Source organism: Argopecten irradians, chromosome 9, assembly GCF_041381155.1.
Source record: "Argopecten irradians isolate NY chromosome 9, Ai_NY, whole genome shotgun sequence".
Classification (NCBI taxonomy): domain Eukaryota; kingdom Metazoa; phylum Mollusca; class Bivalvia; order Pectinida; family Pectinidae; genus Argopecten; species Argopecten irradians.
Window position 1 is genome coordinate 8,049,850 of NC_091142.1, and position 21,747 is coordinate 8,071,596.

A 21,747-nucleotide genomic window follows, 5' to 3' on the forward strand; every position below is an offset into this window, starting at 1 on the left:
TGTCTGGTATTCACACTTTTACTGTAAATTTGGATATTTTCCCGAGAGGTTGTTTCGCTAAATAAATCTTTCATGTGTTCGCTTTTTGATGATAGCGTGTTGTGGATGGGGAATGGTTTGTTTGGAAAGAGCTAAAATAAAAGTGGAATGTTCAATATCTAAAGATGCTCCACCGCCGACGAATGGTATTTTTTTCCTCTATCAAAAACAGACGTAGATGAATTTTTCAGTAAAACACGTTTCTTAATTTACACCATTGTCACCATTGAAAGTTTGAGCTACTTATACTACTTCTTAAAGATAAAAATATTGCAAATTATTAATTGCGTTCACAAAAAATGTCATGACACTATGTCCTATATGGAATAAAATACTGATTGCGCATCTACCAAAAGCAAAATACATTGTAGATTAATTTATTGGTATTTTTGTGTTAATTAGACACATATATACACTATCATAAGTGAGATATGAAACATCAGTTATTTTTCAAATAATGAGTTTTATTTATGATCTGTCGGTGATGGAGCATCTTTAAAGTAGAAGGTAAGAAAATTCCATGTCAGAAATAATTCTAGTTTTACAATATCAGATATATTGGAAATACCAGAAACACTGAAGTGTTAGGATTAATGCATACTATATATAGTACGTACAAAGCAGTTCTAATAGGTACTAACGAATATTTTACCACCTGGATGGAATATGTACATCAGTACGTAATAAATCATTAAACAAAAATATCATTTAGCAGACTAATTTCATTGATAGCATTTCATATTTTGAACTGAGCAATTTATTGCACCATTTCCGGATACTTTGTTTGATTGCTTTTTGTATTACTCGGTGCATTTCAATATTTTGGATAAATTATAGAAATTTTGAGTACGTCAACAAAATTTTGAGATCATCTTTATAATAATTTTCAGATTTACATTATATATCTTAAAAATAAAAATGAAATAAAATAAAATAAAAAATGAAATTCAATTATACGTACATTATGTATTTCCCGGTTAACCAAAATAAAAGAGAATATATTTGTACTTAATACTATTTACAACTTTTTATTTAACATGTTGTTATCTTTATTAATAAATAACCGATAACCAAGAACGTTTGTTGGTTTTTCATTACGACAATGAAGTTCAACCTTTGGTGATCTCTCTAGATCCGAGATTGACGATGAATTTATGACGGTAGATGATATATCGTCATTTTTATTTAGAAAATTAATTTTAAATATTTTACATAATTACACAGAACTCGGTATATGGGGAAACGCATAAGAAAATAATGGGAGAAGCAAAAAAAAATAAATGAATAAAAACAAAAAACAAATCCCGCGAACCGGATTCGAACCAGTGACCTAAGGATCGCTAATGGTTACACCCCTACAGTCCTCCGCTCTACCAACTGAGCTATCACGGGAGATATAGGAACAGGGAGAAAATATTGTACAAATTCATTCTATCTTTTCTTGGGAAACTCATTTCGTTATTCTTGACATAATGTAGGAATAATAGATTTCATATCGTTAGAAATTGTTAATTTAATGTTTAAAGTCATTGATCTACGCTTATCTTTCAACAATAACTATAATGGAAGCCAGAAACACGTAGGCGACAAAGGCGTGATGTGGGTGTGGACTGGATAAAGAGAGACAACTCTTACCATCTTCGAGTTTCGTCGATATTAGCACATGCATTAAAATAAGGAAAAAGATATTGCAAAATCCGAATTCAGGGAAATAATTTCATCGCGTATCAGAAAGTCAGGCAAAATTGGGAAATTCCACACAATTGACAGTTTTTTAAGAATGTACCTTATTTGTGACACTGGCAAGAAGAACAAAATTAAAGAGTCCAACTTAGTATAGTACTGAAACGGAGAAAAATAATTAATTGAACGACAAGTCACTGAGCAATCAAAACGGCGAAAGAGGTTTTGGAATATGGTAATTTTAACGTTGAAGACCTCTTTAGATACAGAAAACACTAATATTTCACCCTAAACAAAATTAGTGTGCTATTAGAGTCTTCAACGTTCAATGATACTATATTATATAGTATCATTGCATCTGAGGCAATTTTAAGGAAGTTTTAAAGAGATTCAGAATGTTCTGAAAAATATTGTATTTCATTCAATTTGGCATAAGTGCTGAAAAATGGCTAAGTCCATAAATCTATGCTTTGACCAATTGAAATAAAATTTTCCATTAACAATATACAATAAATGATTTCAAGAAATAAATTTGAACTTCTTGATAAATTTCTTGAAAATTATGTATTGTCCCATTACTTTCTATTGGGGGAACTGGGGGGGGGGAGGGGGGACCCTCAATTTAGATACAAGACCACAGTGAAATTGCAACCCCATTAATCAAAAAGTCCTCAGTATGATGGCAATTTTTGCCAAAATATATTAAAATGTTATGCAGTACGAAAAAGATATTCCGATTTTTGTGGTTCAAAATTATGGACTTTAATTTAATTTATAGAAATTGTTACCATATGAGCTTTTCACGCACCTGAATTAATTAATTACTGGTAGAAATCTTAACTAAAATGTCATTTTTTTCTTAAGAATAACTTTCATAGACAAAAATCAATGCATACAATAGCCTTTGTCATTTTTTTTTATATATCATGCCTAAATCCGTAGCTCGTGCAATTTCGTCTTTATAACAGCCAAAATGAGATCATCCTCGATACTCCAGGGGTTCCGATCACTTACTATCTCTACATGGGGTGTAAAGATCGTAAGTGATCGGAACCCCTGGATTATCGAGGATGAAATGAGATCAGCAACTTTGAATGACCTTAGGATGAAAATAAAATATCTCAATATATAGTATACCAATTATCTCATATCAGCGGTCCATCTATAACGAATCAGCTACCGAACAAAGAAAACAGAAGTCAAAAATAAAGTTAATACAAATTGTTTAATGATATCTAAAGGATTGGCGATGTGCAAAAAATGCAACAGTTCAAACTGCACGTTTATCAAAATATAAAAATTCAACCGTTTCTTGACTATATTTGAACCACAGGGACCTGGCACGACTTGTTTACCAACAGTATATATGTGTATATATGATACAATAATATATACTGTTGGTAAAAAAATCCGTGCTAGGTCCCTGTGGTTCGAACGAAAATTGAAATCCAACTAAAATATAATTTTCAGGAGTTATTGCGTGTAACTCAATTTTATATGAACTGAATCTACTACATGCAAACATCATCAATGTATCGTATCATGTAAACATATATATTGAGTCCGTGTGCTACCGGCAAGTCACGAGCGCAAAATTATAGTGCAAACATTATTGAAAATATGTTAATGGCATTAAATACCAAGTCGTACTGCATGGTAGCAACTTTATTGTGCTATAAAAGAACTGTTTTTGCTCTAAAAACAATAACTAATAATAAGTCGTCAAAAGTCGCATTACTTTTTTAAAATAAATTTTACAATGCTTGCATATAGAAAACAATAGAACATGCCATTCTCACTGTCCGGTTATCGTACATCCTCGATTCTCCAGGGGTTATTTTCACTATCGTTTGTGGGTATTACGACAGGGATAGAAACTCCATGGAATGTCGAGGATGATTATTGAAAGGATTTCAAAGTTTTGTCAGAATTATTGATAGCTGCTATTAGTTCATTTTGGTCTACCAGAGTTACTTCCCTTCGTTTCCACTCCATCAGTACTGATGACTTAAAGGGAAGTAACTCTGCTCGGTAAGAATGCTACAATATAGTTATTCACGCATCTTTTTTCTCCTCAAAGTGTCCGCGTTGAGCACCAAACGTCATGACGGGATGACGGGTAACAGTCGTGAAGGAATCGACATAATCTTGTTCAGATAGCCGAATTTTGGCAAGAATCTCACGAGCTTCGTCCGTCATATCTTCTAGTTTATTCTTCTGGAACTTAATAGACTGTCCCCTAAACACGAGTAAGCATCCCAAACCTAATGATTCCAGTTTCTCGAAGAACTTGGTTGCGGCCCAGGCCGGATGGGTAGTTCTTGGTGAGGACATCCGCTGTTCCAGTGGCACAGGCGGGAAAAGACGATACTGGCAAGCGTGCGAGGCAGTCACAACTCGTCCTTTGGATGTCATCAGCTTTCGAATCTTTTGGCAGCACTTGAATATGAATTCAGTGTCTGGCATTTTGTAAAGATTGCTAGAATACTTGTTGTTAAGTTTGGCTTTGTTTGCGAATATCTGTCTAGGTATTGGTCTATAGCTTGTTTGTGGTCCGGTGTTTGAAGCTCCAGTGTTCGATTGCTTTTGATCACGTGCTATCATATTCAAATTTGGCATTGCAACTGGAACTGACGACTGTTGGTTGTCGAAATTCTGTTGTGAAAATCCGCTGCCGGAAGTGGCAAGTGATGCATTTCCGGAGATGTTCGGCGAAATCAAATGGCTCATTTGACCCACCTCCATCTGTTGGTCTGGAAACACTGGACCACCAGAGGACGCTACGAGCGTGTGTGACCTAGGGGGCGTTGATGTATATGATGTAGTGTAACCTTCACGGAAAACCATAATGTCGTTACTGGAAGGTACGTAAGACTCCGATCTTATATCAGAGACCTGGAAATCTATGGAGCTGGATGGCACGTTCGATAGGTCGATCTTGCTAACGGTCGCAGTTCGTGGTATAAATTCTTCGTTGTAATATTCTTCGTCCCGATCCTCTATTTCTATCACATCTTTTGTGTCCATTTCCTCGTTAACCATGCATGAAGTTGTCACTTTGACGTTTTTGGAATCAGTGGACTCTAGCTCTTCGTCCGGCATTGCCAAGACTTGTATAGGTGTTGTTCTATTTCCGGTGTGTTCCTGTTCCGTCGGTCCCAGTAGTAACGCCACCTTTTGACGGAGAACACTAAGTACGAGAGAGTAAGCGTTCCGAACCGTGTCTTGATCAATTATCCTTGGAGGCAGAAAAGATCCACGATTGACCATCGCTAGTCCGTTCTTCAGTGCTGTAAGTATGGCGCACAGTCTAACCACGTGACCGGAAGCAAAGTTTACAGACCCCCGACATCTTTCGTAATCAGAGTAACGTTCCTTGATACTTTGGATTTCATCAAAACACCTGAAATGAGACGATTTGTTTTTAAGTTTCGAGCATCATACACCAATGATCAATTAATTTTAAACAAAGACCAACAGAAACCTTAAAGATGCTCCATCGCCGACAGAGCATAAATGATATTTATCATTTGAACAATAATTGGTGTTGAATCGTGTCTATTTATGCCTAATCAACACAAAAAATAATACAAAATAATTTATTTTGCCTTTGATGCATGCACAATCAGTACATCATTCCATATAGGATATAGTGCCACGGAATTTTTTCGGGATGCAATTAATTATTTTTCATATTTTCAACTTGAAGTAAACTTAGAAGCTCAAACTTTTCAATGGTGGTAATAGTGTAAAGTAAGTAACTTTTGTCACTGAAGAAAAATACTAAATTGTCTGCTTCTGTTTTTGATAGTGAAAAAATACCATTTGTCAGCGATGGAGCATCTTTAAGACCATCCGACGTACAAAGGGAAAGTGGTATTTATAGCCAAGTGGTCATTATACACAGGTCAAATTGTGTGGAAATTGGTCATTAGGGACAAAGTGGACTTATTAAACAGGTGATCAATAAAATTTATACAGAGGTGCCTGCAAAGAAAAATTTGACAGTAGTTAAATGTGAAAGTACAATATTAATGTATATAAGCATTTGATAAACATACATATACATCTGTGTGTTTCACATATACAGATGATAGGTTCATATACTATATTTGCAGATGGGATGATGATGAACATTGTGCATGATCTCTATTACTAAGATTCCTCCATATCACATCGATCATGGCAGTGGTTTATATATCATTATAATTATATAATTAGCACATACTATAGAGGCCTAATGCAAACTATAATGCAATTAAAAATTATACTAAAATCGTTATAGATACTGAGATAGGTACAAATATGCGTAGCTTCGCATAGTTGTTCCAAATTTAAGGGAATATAATTTACATATTTATAGTATTAGGAGCAGAAACTGTTTATAGTATGATTATTGTTTACTATTAGTTTGAATCATGCTAAGTGTACTGTCATTATCGGAAAAAAAATCCAACAAATTGTAAATTATTTTCAATGTGTTTTAAAGAAACAACCAGTAATGGTATTCAATCTCAGCATTGTTAAATTCATGAAACTATTGCAATAAATTAAAGTAAATTATTACCATTTTCAATAAAACAGAGAGAAAATTTAGGACGACGGCGGGAAACATAATACGACCCGCGTTATGAAAATAAACATTTTATTTATTTAATCAAATCGTTCAGAAGGTGATGATAAATGTAGTATTAACGGTAAGTTAATAATTTTGAAGACTCTACAAAATTATCGATCTTGTTTTACATTCCCATTTAAAAATTAAAAGCCGTTTCGAAAAGGAGTGGGCCTTTAAAGAAATTACTATTTTCAATAAAACAGAAAGAAAATAATGAAATCATTTATAGTTAAGTACGTAAAATGTATTGCTCGACTCATTAGGCTTCATTTGTTTCCATAACAATTTCATACCATAGTAACCATACAATAAACTAAAATTACACATACTTCTCTAACTCTGTTTTCCCGTCCGGACTGAACGTGTAAGTGATATTTTGAACCTGGTGAAGATTTCGGACGGACGATAGGACAGACTGCAAAGATGGCGAGTTGTTAGACGATTCATCGTTTTTTGCAATGGACGGACTCCAGTCAGGTGCACATACAACCAGCACCCTCTCCAAAAGTCCCTCTGTGTCCGCACGATCAAACAGGACCGGGAGATCTAATGCTTGCACGTTTGCAGAAAAGTTGATGTATTTCCTATGACAATTATTCTGGTTGTCTTGATTGTTGGCTGGACATTCGGGTCCATCATATAATCGTCTGAAAACGCTGTAGTCCCAATCTTTCATTTCTGTTTCGACCTCCCTGCGTGAAATCCATGACCCAAGATCATCTTGAATTATATACACAGAACTTGTAGCAGACGATTCTCTGGACGTTTCTTGTTCTGATTTGAACAAAAGTTTGATATTCTGTTCATCAATAATCCGTCTAGGGGTAGATTGGTCACCGTTGACGCTATTTAAAGCACCAATTTCTTGCTCAAGTTTCAGATTTTCATTTCTCACTTTTCCAAAGACTGTTGTTTTTCTTTCGCCGCGTCTAGCTGCTATTACTGTCCATAGAATAGGCGACTCCTGCCAGTGCGGACTAACTTGAATGGTGGTGTTAGGCCCCATACAACTAGCTACAGAGGTTAATAGGGGACATAGCAACAATTCTTTAGCACAACTTAAAATAGCTGCATGCTCACAGACAAATTTGTCCACGTCATTACTCAAAATTTCACTCCAATTCACCCGAATGCTTTGTGCAAGTCTAAATCTGTCTAAATGATTCCTCCTTGTAGAGATATCCGCGTCCGCCATTGTGTCTTGTAGCAGCTACACAGTACACCTCATAGCGCTATATACAAGCGATCGATAGTGGTAAAACATGGCCGATTCGTCCCTTGCGATAATGTAGCCACAACTCAGCTAAAATTATGAGTTTGTGGTGCTAATTCCAATGAAAATGTTGACTTAGACAATAAACAGTAAACAAACACTATAGTTCGTCTGCAGTTCAACTCACAACAAGCTGTCTGACCCACATATCGTCTGCTAATGGCGGAAGCGTGCTAATTTTAGACCAGTACACAGCCGTAGTCAGTTGTGTCGCTGCAAGCTAATGCAGCTAGTAGTATCGGCCTAGCAGAGGCACCAACAGGAACTGCAATTATATGGCGATAACGCTAATTAGCGCCCAACTGAGATAATTCAGTATATGTATATAGAGGTGTTGTAATCGGAGAACGGTAAATAAATTGCAGTATGTTTCAGATATTTATGTATTGTGTAATGAATATTAGCACGGATATTGCAATACATTGTATAAATAATATTGAAATTTAAAGATGTTCCACCGCCAACAGAGATTAAACAATAATTGGTGTTTAATCGTATATAATTGACACAAAAATTCATATGAAATAATTTAGTTTGCTTTTGGTGCATGTGAAATCAATACTTCATTTCATATATAGGACATAGTGCCACGGAATTTTTTCGGGATGGAATTGATTATTTTAAATATTTTGCCTTGAAATAAAATAAGAAGCTCAAACTTTTCAATGGTGGTAGTGGTGTAAAGTATGTAACTTTTGCTTAATGAAGAAAAATACTAATATTCGTCTGCTCCTTTTTTTGATAGTGAAAAAAATGTCAGTTGTCAGCGGTGGAGCATCTTTAACACTATTTGTGTCATATTGCTTACATATATATTTTATGTTTATTTCTAAAAATCTTCAAAAATGAATATGAAAGTATGGAACATATCGGGAGTTTTATTTATTGTTCACACTGTACATGTATCATGTGTAAATCAATATATATGTCATGTAAGAACATATAGGAAAATGTTGCGTTTGATTACCACGGCAACGGTTTCTTATTAAATCCATTCCATGAACATGTTGGTTTTTTTTTTTTTTTTTTTGTCATAAAATTATCTTTGAATATTGTGACATATTTATTTAATTTCAAAGGGTCATAAATTGTTAAAATTTCATGAAATAATAAAAAAAATAGAAGAATTTTGTTTATGTTGGAACCGCGTTAGGGTTTTTTTCTTCATTCAATCAATGAGCAAAGATTTTATAAGTTACGTTATCGTTTTTACAGATAACAGTTGCAACATTGTATATTTTTTGTCTAAGCACCTTTAGTTTTTTTACAGAATAATGACAAAAGTAACGACATGGCAAAATCAATTACAGATTAAGATTAAATTATTAGCATCATTGAACAATAAATCTAAAAATGTGATTGATCCGGAATGTTGGTACACGTCTTACGGATCTAAATGTAGTATTTTCCCGGAAGTGAAGTGTGAAAAGTGTCTGCCGCTTGTTTTGACTTTGGAAGAATGAGGAACGATGTGTATTTCATTAGTGGCACTTTTCGTGGAATTTTTACCGTATTTGTGTGTGGTTACTGTGCCGATCTACGGCTCATTTTGTGGCGTTGATATTATTTTACGCGTGTCGGTTCTTCTGTATGTGTATGTGATATGCAGCGAATTCGTACCTGGTGTTTTGGTAAGAACAGGAGAAAAGTTGAATCGAATATAAATATCATTTCAATGATATATTATGAACATCCGTAAAATTCTTAGCCATATTATAAATAAACAAACGTAATTAAAAACAAGAAGCTCCAAATCTTTAACATAATATTACGAATCGAACACGAGTGAAAGTTTTGAATGTCTAGCAGACGATTTTTTTTCAAAACTTTTGGTTATCATTCTTGAAGACCTTTATCCTTCTGACTTCGCAGTTTCCAAACATATACATCCATGTGTATTTATTCTATGACTTTATTTACATTTGATATTTTTATAGTTTTTCCCAAATCTTGATTTACATATGATATGCATGCCACGTTCGTTGCATACATTCTTAATTCATAGCCCAAACTCCATTTGCAAAGTGGTGAAAAAGTCCTGAACTTAAACTTCTAAACCTGGCTAATGGTGACATAAACAAAAACAAACGAATAAAGTTATATACAGAATCCTACAAAATGTCTAAATGCCAATACAGCTGGATTTTGAAATACATGTGTATCAGACATCGCGAAAGTTGAATAAAAAATGGCCAGACATTCAGAATGGCGAGGACTGTTAGTAAACCGTACGGAACAAGATTTTGCCGAACCGAACATTAATGTGAATTTAAACATGTCATTTTCCACCAATTAGTATCCATGCTTTCATGATTATTTTATGCAGTTTAAATTCTACATTGCTGTGGGGTTAAAAAAACCATTCTGGTACTCAATAATTGCTGGACAGTCGGTCCGGACCAGATTTTAAAATAGGCGGTCTGCATTAAATTTTTCCGGACATGTCCGTCGATCCGACTAATTTCGCTATGTCTGGAGTATCCCAAAAGGATGTGGGTATATATTATAAAGTACAACTTACCGTCGATAAGTCACACCTTGGCATGATTTCTGTGATGTCACAATCACCAGAAGGTTGGCCAAATTGACAGTAAATTATACATTATCCATGTCGATTTGGCATCTTGAAACTCCTGCATTAATTGTATTTGTCAATGTTTTGTAGTACCAGGTGATGCCGTACCTGAACCTTGGTATCCTTGGACTGATTTGTTTATATCTGCCTGTGAGCCTGATCCCCTACCCTTTAATATGGATCTATGACAAGTTCATATGGATGTCCGAGTTTGGACTTCAAGTGGCTGAAATTGTGCTTGCCCTCAACTTTGTGATGCACGTCAGTGAGAGAGTTATGGAAAAGATCGAAGACGAACAGCCTCCAGTTTTAAAGGTACCATTTACACCGGAGATATGAATAATGGTGTTAAACACAAAGTATCACAGAAAATATCTTTATTAGAGATAATTTTTAACTTCAATGTTTGATACATTGTATTTCTGATTCATCATAGGCATATATATATATAATTATAATTTATATTAATATATCTATAATTCAATTTGTTTCTAATTTTCAATTCAACTCAGTTATTTGAGACGATGCATATCCAAAGTTGTTACATGCAATAAATTTCAGTTGCTATCCAACATGATATTTATGGTTTATAAATGAGCATCAACACTTTTCTTTGTCAGAAGTCTTTATTATGATCAAAGGATGCAATACACAAATATAATTATTAGTTATCTGAGTGACCTTCTCCCTCAGGGACAGGTTTTTTTGAGGAGTAAAATAAACTAACACAAATGAGTCTGGATACATGACAGTATTAACACTATGAAAGGTTTAACACACACTGATAATCAAATGCAAGTAAGGCCAAAAAAAAATATGTATGTTTCAGGTACCCCTACCTACCCTAGTTTTTACCTCCGACCCTACCTATTTTATCACACTTTTTCAAAACAAAAATGTAGAGTGTGAAGTTTTCAGTTCAGATTTTTACGCTTGCTTTACGTTAATCCAGACAAAATTCAATTATGGTAATGAGAAATAAAAGACTTCTAGCTAGCCTAAGCCTGAAAGACAAATTACTTTGTAATGTAGTAATAAAGCAACTCAACCTCTCCCCCACCCCTCCTAAAAAAAATAAAAATAAAAAATAAAATAAAATAAATTCCCGACCGACCGACCTACCTTATTTTTTTCAGTCATGTAACCTGAAACATGCATATAATTTTTTTTGGCCTAAAAGAGATGTGTTGCCACCTTGTGCACTTATTGTCAATGTAAGAGCATGTTCATGATTTTACATTAAGTTCCATTTGTTTCATTTAGATCTGTTTCAGCTTCATTTGCTTCAAAGTTTTCATAATTGGTTTCCACTTTCTTGGAATTACAAGTTTTTTGATTCTTTATTCTTTCATAATTTATTTCACTGATATATATACATTTGATACAAACATCACCATTGGTTTCTATTTCCTAATGATCGTTATGTGAATCACAAAGTTTCCTTAATCACTACACATGGTGGACAAGGCTTGTCCGACATGGTTGTTGTCATTTTGTTGTCTCCAGAAGTACCAGTCATAAATGAGCATCAACAGTTTCCTTTGTCAGATGTCTTGATTATGATCATTCTAAAGCTTTAAACAGCTATGAAACATTATTTTATCGGCACATGCAATGGCAGAAATTGCGACGGTCTACCAAAGAATTTGTTTGAAATGAGTTGAAATTTTTCCCCCAAACCTAGCGATACTTTTAATAGAGAAGATAAATACATATACAGTCAAATCTGCTCTAACGACCGCCTGTATATAACGACCGCCTGCTCTAACGACCGCCTGTATATAACGACCGCCTGTATATAACGACTTGTTTTTAGACTCCCCATGCGTTTTTACTATATAATGTGCATAACGACCACCTGTCTAATGTGGCTAACGACCGGTCATTTTAGCCCAGTCAAGGTTGTCTAACGACCGGTCGCTGAGATCAACTTTTCTAGTACAGTGTGTGTGTAGTAGCGTCCCTTTTACATGTACCTACTTCCGGTAATAACTCCCTTAGTAAGTAAATGGCAACCATTACTGTATATATATGTACTAATAAATGTAGTTTTGATAGGAAGATGTCATACAGTATAACAAAATAAATTGAATTCTCTGTTATAGGTTGTTGTAGTTTGTTTCACTTCGCTGTGCTATGCCATGATGGCGTCACTTGGTATGGCAATCTACAAGGAGGGTTCTCTTGTACAGCTGTGGTGAGAAAACTTTGTTAGTTATAGTTAGTTAGTTACTTGTTTGTTATTACTGAAGTACATGATCAGATTGAAAACTTGGTTGAAAAGTTCAATCAATCAAAAATTCCCCTGAAAAATTAATCAAAGTATTACTGTAAACCCACTTTCTTTAATTCGCATGAAATATACTTTCGCTGATTTCGCGACCAAATAAATTCGTGAAAGTTTATCTCCGGGAACTAACATCTATATCATTGATAAATTGATAGGAATATCCAGTCATTTTTTAATATCTGAGAATGTTAATCTTTGCGAACTTGTTTTGAAATGGAAATCGTGAAATTAAGTAGCCACTATGAATGTTGGTTTACACTATTTATTACAATGTATTTTGATTACGGTATACGAAATATGATAGCAGTTACGTATACCTTCAACTGCTAACTGTACTGTTTCAGAAATACATGTTTATTAATGAGTTATTAATTAATGGACTAACAAACACTGATTATTGATGAGTTATTAATGGACTAATGGTTATCGTTACTTTTCACAGGCTGTTGTTTCTCGTGCTGGTGCTGTGTCTGGCAGTTCACAACATGATGTGGATGTCACAGGAAGGTAAGATTGTTATCACTCCATGTTGGAAATTACAGGACAGAAGGCTAAATACAGGAGCAAAAGAAGTAATGACTTCTATAATTGAATGGAGAAAATTGAATTCTAATCAATTAAAAATTAAATTTTAATAAATTTCTATGATCTGGCTACAAAATATTTTTAAACAATTACAAGTTACTTTATCACAGATCATAATTATTGTCATAACAACAACAATATCATGTCAAATCACTGCTTTACATCATGTTGTCCTTATAACAGTTGCCCTTTTATGTACAAGATAAAGAAACTATATATGTCTTCATTTTTTTTTTACTGAACGTAGTTTGAATTGCTTATTTTTCAAATATGAAGCATTTTATTAACATTTTTACAGGGATTTTGTGTGATGCAGCATTTTCTTGTCTTTGTTGTGTGGCAGTGCTGTATGCCATGAAGGATGAAACACAGCTTATTAAGCATCCGCTTAATACACCTGAGACCTGGTACAGGTGAGAATTTACTTTATACACCTGAGACTTGGTACAGGTGAGAATTTACTTTATACACCTGAGACCTGGTACAGGTGAGAATTTACTTTATACACCTGAGACCTAGTACAGGTGAGAATTTACTTTATACATCTGAGACCTGGTACAGGTGAGAATTTACTTTATACACCTGAGACTTGGTACAGGTGAGAATTTACTTTATACACCTGAGACCTGATACAAGTGAGAATTTACTTTATACACCTGAGACTTAGTACAGGTGAGAATTTACTTTATACACCTGAGACCTGGTACAGGTGAGAATTTACTTTATACACCTGAGACCTGGTACAGGTGAAAATTTACTTTATACACCTGAGACCTGGTACAGGTGAGAATTTACTTTATACACCTGAGACCTGGTACAGGTGAGAATTTACTTTATACACCTGACCTGGTACAGGTGAGAATTTACTTTATACACCTGAGACCTGGTACAGGTGAAAATTTACTTTATACACCTGAGACCTGGTACAGGTGAGAATTTACTTTATACACCTGAGACCTGGTACAGGTGAGAATTTACTTTATACACCTGAGACCTGGTACAGGTGAGAATTTACTTTATACACCTGAGACCTGGTACAGGTGAGAATTTACTTTATACACCTGAGACCTGGTACAGGTGAGAATTTACTTTATACACCTGAGACCTGGTACAGGTGAGAATTTACTTTATACACCTGAGACCTGGTACAGGTGAGAATTTACTTTATACACCTGAGACTTGGTACAGGTGAGAATTTACTTTATACACCTGAGACCTGGTACAGGTGAGAATTTACTTTATACACCTGAGACCTGGTACAGGTGAGAATTTACTTTATACACCTGAGACCTGGTACAGGTGAGAATTTACTTTATACACCTGAGACCTGGTACAGGTGAGAATTTACTTTATACACCTGAGACCTGGTACAGGTGAGAATTTACTTTATACACCTGAGACCTGGTACAGGTGAGAATTTACTTTATTACACCTGAGACTTGGTACAGGTGAGAATTTACTTTATACACCTGAGACCTGGTACAGGTGAGAATTTACTTTATACACCCGAGACCTGGTACAGGTGAGAATTTACTTTATACACCCGAGACCTGGTACAGGTGAGAATTTACTTTATACACCTGAGACCTGGTACAGGTGAGAATTTACTTTATACACCTGAGACCTGGTACAGGTGAGAATTTACTTTATACACCTGAGACCTGGTACAGGTGAGAATTTACTTTATACACCTGAGACCTGGTACAGGTGAAAATTTATTTTATACACCTGAGACCTGGTACAGGTGAAAATTTACTTTATACACCTGAGACTTGGTACAGGTGAGAATTTACTTTTATACACCTGAGACTTGGTGCAGGTGAGAATTTACTTTATACACCTGAGACTCGGTACAGGTGAGAATTTACTTTATACACCTGAGACTTGGTACAGGTGAGAATTTACTTTTATACACCTGAGACCTGGTACAGGTGAGAATTTACTTTATACACCTGAGACTCGGTACAGGTGAGAATTTACTTTATACACCTGAGACCTGGTACAGGTGAGAATTTATAATTTAATCAATTTTCTGAAGATCTGGTACAGGTGAGAATTTACTTTATACACCTGAGACCTGGTACAGGTAATGATTTAAAATTTACTCAATTTTCTGAAGATCTGGTACAGGTGAGAATTTACTTTATACACCTGAGACCTGGTACAGGTGAGAATTTATAATTTACTCAATTTTCTGAAGATCTGGTACAGGTGAGAATTTACTTTATACACCTGAGACCTGGTACAGGTGAGAATTTATAATTTACTCAATTTTCTGAATATCTGGTACAGGTGAGAATTTACTTTATACACCTGAGACCTGGTACAGGTAATGATTTATAATTTACTCAATTTTCTGAAGATCTGGTACAGGTGAGAATTTACTTTATACACCTGAGACCTGGTACAGGTAATGATTTAAAATTTACTCAATTTTCTGAAGATCTGGTACAGGTGAGAATTTACTTGATACACCTGAGACCTGGTACAGGTAATGATTTAAAATTTACTCAATTTTCTGAAGATCTGGTACAGGTGAGAATTTACTTTATACACCTGAGACCTGGTACAGGTAATGATTTATAATTTACTCAATTTTCTGATGATCTGGTACAGGTGAGAATTTACTTTATACACCTGAGACCTGGTACAGGTGAGAATTTATAATTTACTCAATTTGCTGAATATCTGGTACAGGTGAGAATTTACTTTATACACCCGAGACCTGGTACAGGTAATGATTTATAATTTACTCAATTTTCTGAATATCTGGTACAGGTGAGAATTTACTTTATACACCTGAGACCTGGTACAGGTAATAATTTATAATTTACTCAATTTTCTGAAGATCTGGTACAGGTGAGAATTTACTTTATACACCTGAGACCTGGTACAGGTGAGAATTTACTTTATACACCTGAGACCTGGTACAGGTGAGAATTTACTTTATACACCTGAGACTCGGTACAGGTGAGAATTTATTTATGCACCTGAGACCTGGTAAGGATGAGAATTTACTTTATACACCCGAGACCTGAAACAGTTGAGAATTCACTAAATTTTCTGAAGATTTGGTAAATATGAATATTCTTCAATATAACTGAGATCTGTACAATATTGAGAATTCATTTAGTATGTGTGAGACCATAATCTTCAAAGGAAGTCTTTACAGGCCTGTGATTAGTCAGTTTTTTAGGTCATCTGACCCGAAGGGTCAGGATGACCTATAGTTATCACGTTTTGTCCGTCGTCATACGCCGTCTGCCGTCCACCGTGCGTAAACTGTTCACATTTTGAACTTCTTCTCCAGTACTACCAGTGCGATTTGGCTGAAACTTGCATGAAATGATTCTGACATGATCCCGACAAAGTGTTGTTACATCTCTGATTGATCCCAAATTGAAGATTGCTACCATGACACTATATCTAATTAATTTCCTATATGATTATTGCCAAGGTAGTCTGATGACCGTTATTAAGGCCCTTGGGGTTCTGAATTATCTCCAATTTTACTATGTGATAGTAACCTGGAGTATCGAGGATGGCATGAGACCTACAGGTGAGAGAACACACTCATTACACTAGATACATGGGACCTGGTGAGCTTATTATTATATCAGGTATGACAATGACAAGTTATTGTTAAAATGTTTATTTCATTACATGAACAGGTATGACAAGGTATTGTTGAAATGATTTATCATTACAGGTATGATAAGACACAGTCTTTAATTACCATTGGGAGATACATTATTGGCAGCTCTATAGGTACGTACTGTACATTTATTATTTTTTTATTTGTTGGTGAAGATATTATCATCTATCCAAAAATATTATTTTGAGTTCAAATGCCTACTTTTAAGATTTGATTTGTGTTTAAGTTATGGAAAATTGACTATGATGACCATTTTTTTTGTCCCTCAACTTTTCCATTTAATGTATGGGTTAGGCTTGTTTGTTTGAAAAAGTTGAAGATTAAGATGATATTTTCTTTCATACCTACGGGTGTAATACTGGCTGGTCTAGGGCAATACACTCATGTCACCTGAGGCTGTTTGCATGGCTACCCATGCAATAAAGCCTTGTGACGTCACGGCGTCAGCAAAAATTCTATTTCCTTGGTAAAATTTTAACATTTTTTTCAGAAATATGATTGGTTTTGCTATAACAGATGCAAACAATGGAATTTGTGTTGAAAATATCACGTAATTTTTCATGTATGGAAAATTGACTTCCAGTCGTGGATTTCTTCGAATTTATTTCAAAATGGCGGGATATTATAGTTGTAAAATTCCAATAAAACGTCAAGGTATGAAAGAAAAATACTCTTTCAAATTCATGTGTGGATATGAAGGATAGGGTTATTCTACCCTCGGGATCACAAAATGTTATCCCTATCCTTCATATCCACATATGAAAGAGTCTTATATTCCTATCATTGGCGCATAAATCTTTTGTTTTTGTTGAAAAAAAAAATTCAATGTTCAAATTAAACAAAATTTATTGATAATTAGTATGGTAATATATCTTTTGACTTTTATGATGTAAGAAAACTTCATTAGATATTATTCCGCCTTTGCATGTTACAGAGTTAGCTCACAATCAATACATGTACCTAGCCGCAAGTGCAGATAGCTCTGTTATATACAAATACAGAATAAATCATAAAGTGTTTATTATTCACAGTAAAATCTGATTGGACAATAATAATCAAATTTAAATGTCAAAATATGAAATTAAATAAAAATTATAAAATGAATACCATTTAGCCAATTATTTTTGTAGGATAATATTTCCACAATTTTTTGGATTATTGTTATTATCATACAATTTTATCCACAAATTATTATAAAACGATTGAAATAAAAAAACAACATTGTAGCGAATTAATATGAATTTAACTATCATTTTAGGCCAGAATTGTAAAAATAAGAGCAACAAAAGTAATTGGTTATATGGAATTGACTTAGAGACTTTCTGTACTACTCTGTCCTTTTCTGTCGTAGATAATGCAGCCCTTGCTCTGGAATTCCTGATGAAGTTCCTACGGCCATTTTTCCTGGTAACCTTAGGTATAAGACTGTATTGTATACTCTACATCACAGAGAAAGTCACCAAAAACTTCTTTGACAAGGTAAGATCAACAGTTTAAAAAGCAAATACATAAAAATCATTTCTTTAAAGTTGCTCCACCGTCGAAAGAGCGAAAACGATATCTATCAGTTGGACAATGATCTAATTTCAATTTCAACAAAATTTTATTTCAATTAAATTAAATTGAGAAAGGATTAAACAATAGACAATGCCTATGTAAGTTTTTCCCCTGAATAAGAAGCTGAAACATTTCAATGATGGTAATAGAAGAATAATACTAACTTGGCTTGTCTTGTTTTTAAGAGATAGAAATTGCCATTCGTGGGAGATGTAGCATCTTTGAATTTAATATGCTCACCTTAGGCCCAGTTTCATCAACATTCCTTAACCTGAAGGATTTTTCCATAAAATCTGTAATCCTTTCCTTATTCCTAAAGTTAAAGAATATTCATGAAACTGAGCCCAAATCCAAACGTGTTCAGCAACCCTCAACAAATCGCAAAAAACACTGTATAATATATATATTTGGTAACCGAATTTGGGTGGTAGCAATCTGATGGATTGAGGATTTTAAATAGTAGAAATGGTTGGGCTGATCCCCAGGGTACCCGAGAAGCATGGTCAAAATATTTGATCAAATTGCTATAAACTACTTGTTTTGAATGGATTTGCTAATATACATATATGGATTGAAGATTCAAAATTTAAATGGATGACTGGTCACCCTCCCCCAACCCCTGGAGACCTGAGTGATGGAACCAAAAGGAGTCAATTTGGCCATATTGCTATTCTTTAAAAGTTATGAATAGATATTTGCTTTGTGTTGTATGTATAAATATTCTCATTGTGGTTGGTGAATTCAAGAAATCAAATTTGTACAAAAAAAAATGTCTTCCAGGGGGTCGGATTTGGCCGTATTACAGTACTTGCGATTGACTTTTGCAATTCTTAAGTTTTAAATAAACTTTCACTGTCTTTTATTAATTCTTGTCAAACTGCATGTTACCTAAATTTCCTTGTGAATTTACCTTCGTATGTGATGAAACCTGTTTCTGCCACAGGAGGATTCAATGGATGACTATTTCGATCAGGAGGAACGTCTGTCGCCATGGCGATCACCTATTACAATGAAGCTTGCTGTGATTTTTATGTTCACTCAGATGACCACAAACTTATTCTATGCTAGTCGTGGGATTTCCTTTGCCAGATTCTATCCTCTGGAATTCCTGGACAACTTCTATCCCAGTGACATTGTTTTGGGACGATTACTACAGATACTTGTAGTTAATTTGTTTTACATGTGGCGGCTGTACTATTCTGAAGAATGGGCCTGGAGTGATTGGTTCTCATCATCATAATAAAACGAGTTATAAATTCTTCTAAATCTTTGTTCTACCTATATAGCTATTTGGTCTCCATTTGATACCTTTCACGAAAAAATGTCTCCGTATCCAATTTTATAGGAACTTGAGGAACTCCCCTAATCCCTCATTGGATATTTAAACAGTGAACTTTATTCATGTGGCAAATAAGGCAGTATAATTAATTTTTCTTTGTTTTCATACCAAATCTGGCCCGAAGGGCCGGTGAGCTTATGTCATGGCGCGGCGTCCGTCGTCCGTCGTCGTCCGTCCGTCGTCCGTCCGTCGTCCGTCCGTCCGTCTGTCCGTCAACATTTCCTTTAAATCGCTACTAGTCATAGAGTTTTGCATGGATTGTAACCAAATTTGGCCACAAGCATCCTTGGGGGAGGGGTAAAAGAACTTGTATAAATTTTGGCTCTGACCCCCCGGGGGCAGGAGGGGTGGGGCCCAATAGGGGAAATAAAGGAAATCCTATAAATCGCTACTTGTCCTAGAGTTCTGCATGGATTGTAACCAAATTTGGCCACAAACATCCTAGGGGGAGGGGGAACAGAACTTGTATGAATTTTGGCTCTGACCCCCCGGGGTAGGAGGGGCAGGGTCCAATAGGGGAAATAGAGGTAAATCCTTTAAAACCCTACTTGTCCTAGAGTTCTGCATGGATTGTAACCAAAATTAGCCACAAACATTCTTGGGGGAAAGGGAACAGAACTTGTATAAATTTTGGCTCTGATCCCCCAAGGGCAAGAGGGGCGGGGCCCAATAGGGGAAATAGAGGTAAATCCTTTAAATCGCTACTAGTCAGAGTTCTGCATGCATGGAATGTAACCAAATTTGGCCAGAAATATCCTTGGGAGAATATGAACTGAGTTTGTATAAATTTTGGCTCTGGTCCCGGGGGGCAGAAGGGCGGGGCCCAATAGGGGAATTATAAGTAAATCCTAAAAAATCGGTACTTGTCCTAGAGTTCTGCATGGATTGTAACCAAATTTGGCCATAAACATCCTTGGGGGTAGGAGAACAGAACTTGTATAAATTTTGGCTCTGACCCTCCGGGGGCAGGAGAGGGGGGGCGCCCAATAGGGGAAATAAAGGTAAATCCTTTAAATCGCTACTAGTCATAGAGTTCTGCATGGAATGTAACCAAATTTGGCCATAAATAATCCTTTTTGGAAGGGAAACAGAACTTGTATAAATTTTGGCTCTGGCCCCCCGGGGGCAGAACAAGTGGGGCCCAATAGGGGAAATAAAGGTAAATCCTATAAATCGCTACTTGTCCTAGAGTTTTGCTTGGATTGTGACCAAATTTGGCCATTAACATCCTTGGGGGAAGGGGAACAGAACTTGTATAAATTTTGGCTCTGACCCCCTGGGGAAGGAGGGGTGGGGCCCAATAGGGGATTTAGAGGTTAATATTAAAATTCCTTCAGAAAAGAAACAATGAACCTGTATTCAGAACATTACTTGGCATTACAAACCAGGTGAGGGATACAGGCCCTCTGGGCCTCTTGTTTTCATACCAAATCTGGCTTTCAGAATATTGGCCAATATTTGTTTTGCATACCAATATGAAAAAAAATCCGAGAATGGCGCGAAACCCCGACGTTATCGTGACGTCACAATAGAGACATTGACGTTGCGTATTGATTCGGAGAAAATAATCTCTTGAAAAAACACAATAATGTTACATTTAAACATACTTCATTTTATCAAATAGAGTATAAAATTAATTATAAGTATTGATGTCACTATTTTTTTTAATTTTATCAGGGTATGAAACGTTTTTTTTGTAAACTTTTGTGAGAATCCGCTACGCGGATTCGCAGTTTACATACAATTTTTTTTTATACCCCGATAAAATTTAAAAAAATAGTGACATCAATGCTTAAATGAATTCCAAATAAACAGCGGCAATTTTGAAGAAGTGCACTAGTACTTCATGTTGAAGTTGCCTATGTCCAGTAATTGGCTTTCATACTCTCAATAATTGCCAACTGAATGCAATTTCAATGCGTATATTTACATTTGATAACAATTCTGTATTAAGATCATGTGATATTTTTGCATCCATAATGAATAAACAATTCATTATCACTACCAATGACAGAACAGACGTTTCAACAACCATCTTCTTTGATCTCTGGCATGGTATTTATCATAATTACATGTACGTCAAAATAAGCGACCAGCAGTCATGCACTGAGTGATAGAGTTAATGCAAACTGG

At 35.3% G+C, this 21,747-nt stretch overlaps 2 protein-coding genes and 1 non-coding gene across 3 annotated transcripts; 1 reads left to right on the forward strand and 2 right to left on the reverse strand.

Moving 5' to 3' along the window:
• Positions 1–1,341: 1,341 nt before the first annotated feature.
• Positions 1,342–1,431, reverse strand: Trnay-gua (transfer RNA tyrosine (anticodon GUA)). Its single transcript is given in 2 exon segments — positions 1,342–1,377; positions 1,395–1,431. It is a non-coding gene; the product is annotated as a tRNA-Tyr (tRNA).
• A 1,497-nt stretch (positions 1,432–2,928) lies between these two features.
• LOC138331303 (uncharacterized) lies at positions 2,929–7,813 on the reverse strand. Its single transcript, XM_069278825.1, has 2 exons — positions 6,670–7,813; positions 2,929–5,125 (listed from the first exon to the last, which is right to left on the reverse strand). Exons 1-2 carry the CDS (start codon positions 7,533–7,535, stop codon positions 3,778–3,780), a joined length of 2,214 nt encoding a protein of 737 aa, XP_069134926.1. The 5' UTR covers positions 7,536–7,813; the 3' UTR covers positions 2,929–3,777.
• Positions 7,814–9,028: 1,215 nt separating this feature from the next.
• Positions 9,029–19,535, forward strand: LOC138331304 (uncharacterized). The gene is made up of 8 exons (XM_069278826.1): positions 9,029–9,244; positions 10,279–10,503; positions 12,294–12,385; positions 12,921–12,985; positions 13,362–13,476; positions 16,773–16,831; positions 18,070–18,197; positions 19,219–19,535. The coding sequence occupies exons 1-8, from the start codon at positions 9,083–9,085 to the stop codon at positions 19,513–19,515; spliced, it is 1,143 nt and encodes a 380-aa protein (XP_069134927.1). The 5' UTR covers positions 9,029–9,082; the 3' UTR covers positions 19,516–19,535.
• Positions 19,536–21,747: the final 2,212 nt, after the last annotated feature.

Excerpts from the sequence above, each read along its gene's own strand:
- LOC138331303 (XM_069278825.1), bottom strand. The coding sequence starts at position 7,535 with ATGGCGGACGCGGATATCTCTACAAGGAGGAATCATTTAGACAGATTT. Across the intron at positions 5,126-6,669 it reads GGGAAAACAGAGTTAGAGAA|GTGTTTTGATGAAATCCAAA; the intron begins GTATGTGTAATT and ends GTCTCATTTCAG.
- LOC138331304 (XM_069278826.1), top strand. The coding sequence starts at position 9,083 with ATGTGTATTTCATTAGTGGCACTTTTCGTGGAATTTTTACCGTATTTG. Across the intron at positions 12,986-13,361 it reads GATGTGGATGTCACAGGAAG|GGATTTTGTGTGATGCAGCA; the intron begins GTAAGATTGTTA and ends ACATTTTTACAG. Across the intron at positions 16,832-18,069 it reads CATTATTGGCAGCTCTATAG|ATAATGCAGCCCTTGCTCTG; the intron begins GTACGTACTGTA and ends TTTCTGTCGTAG.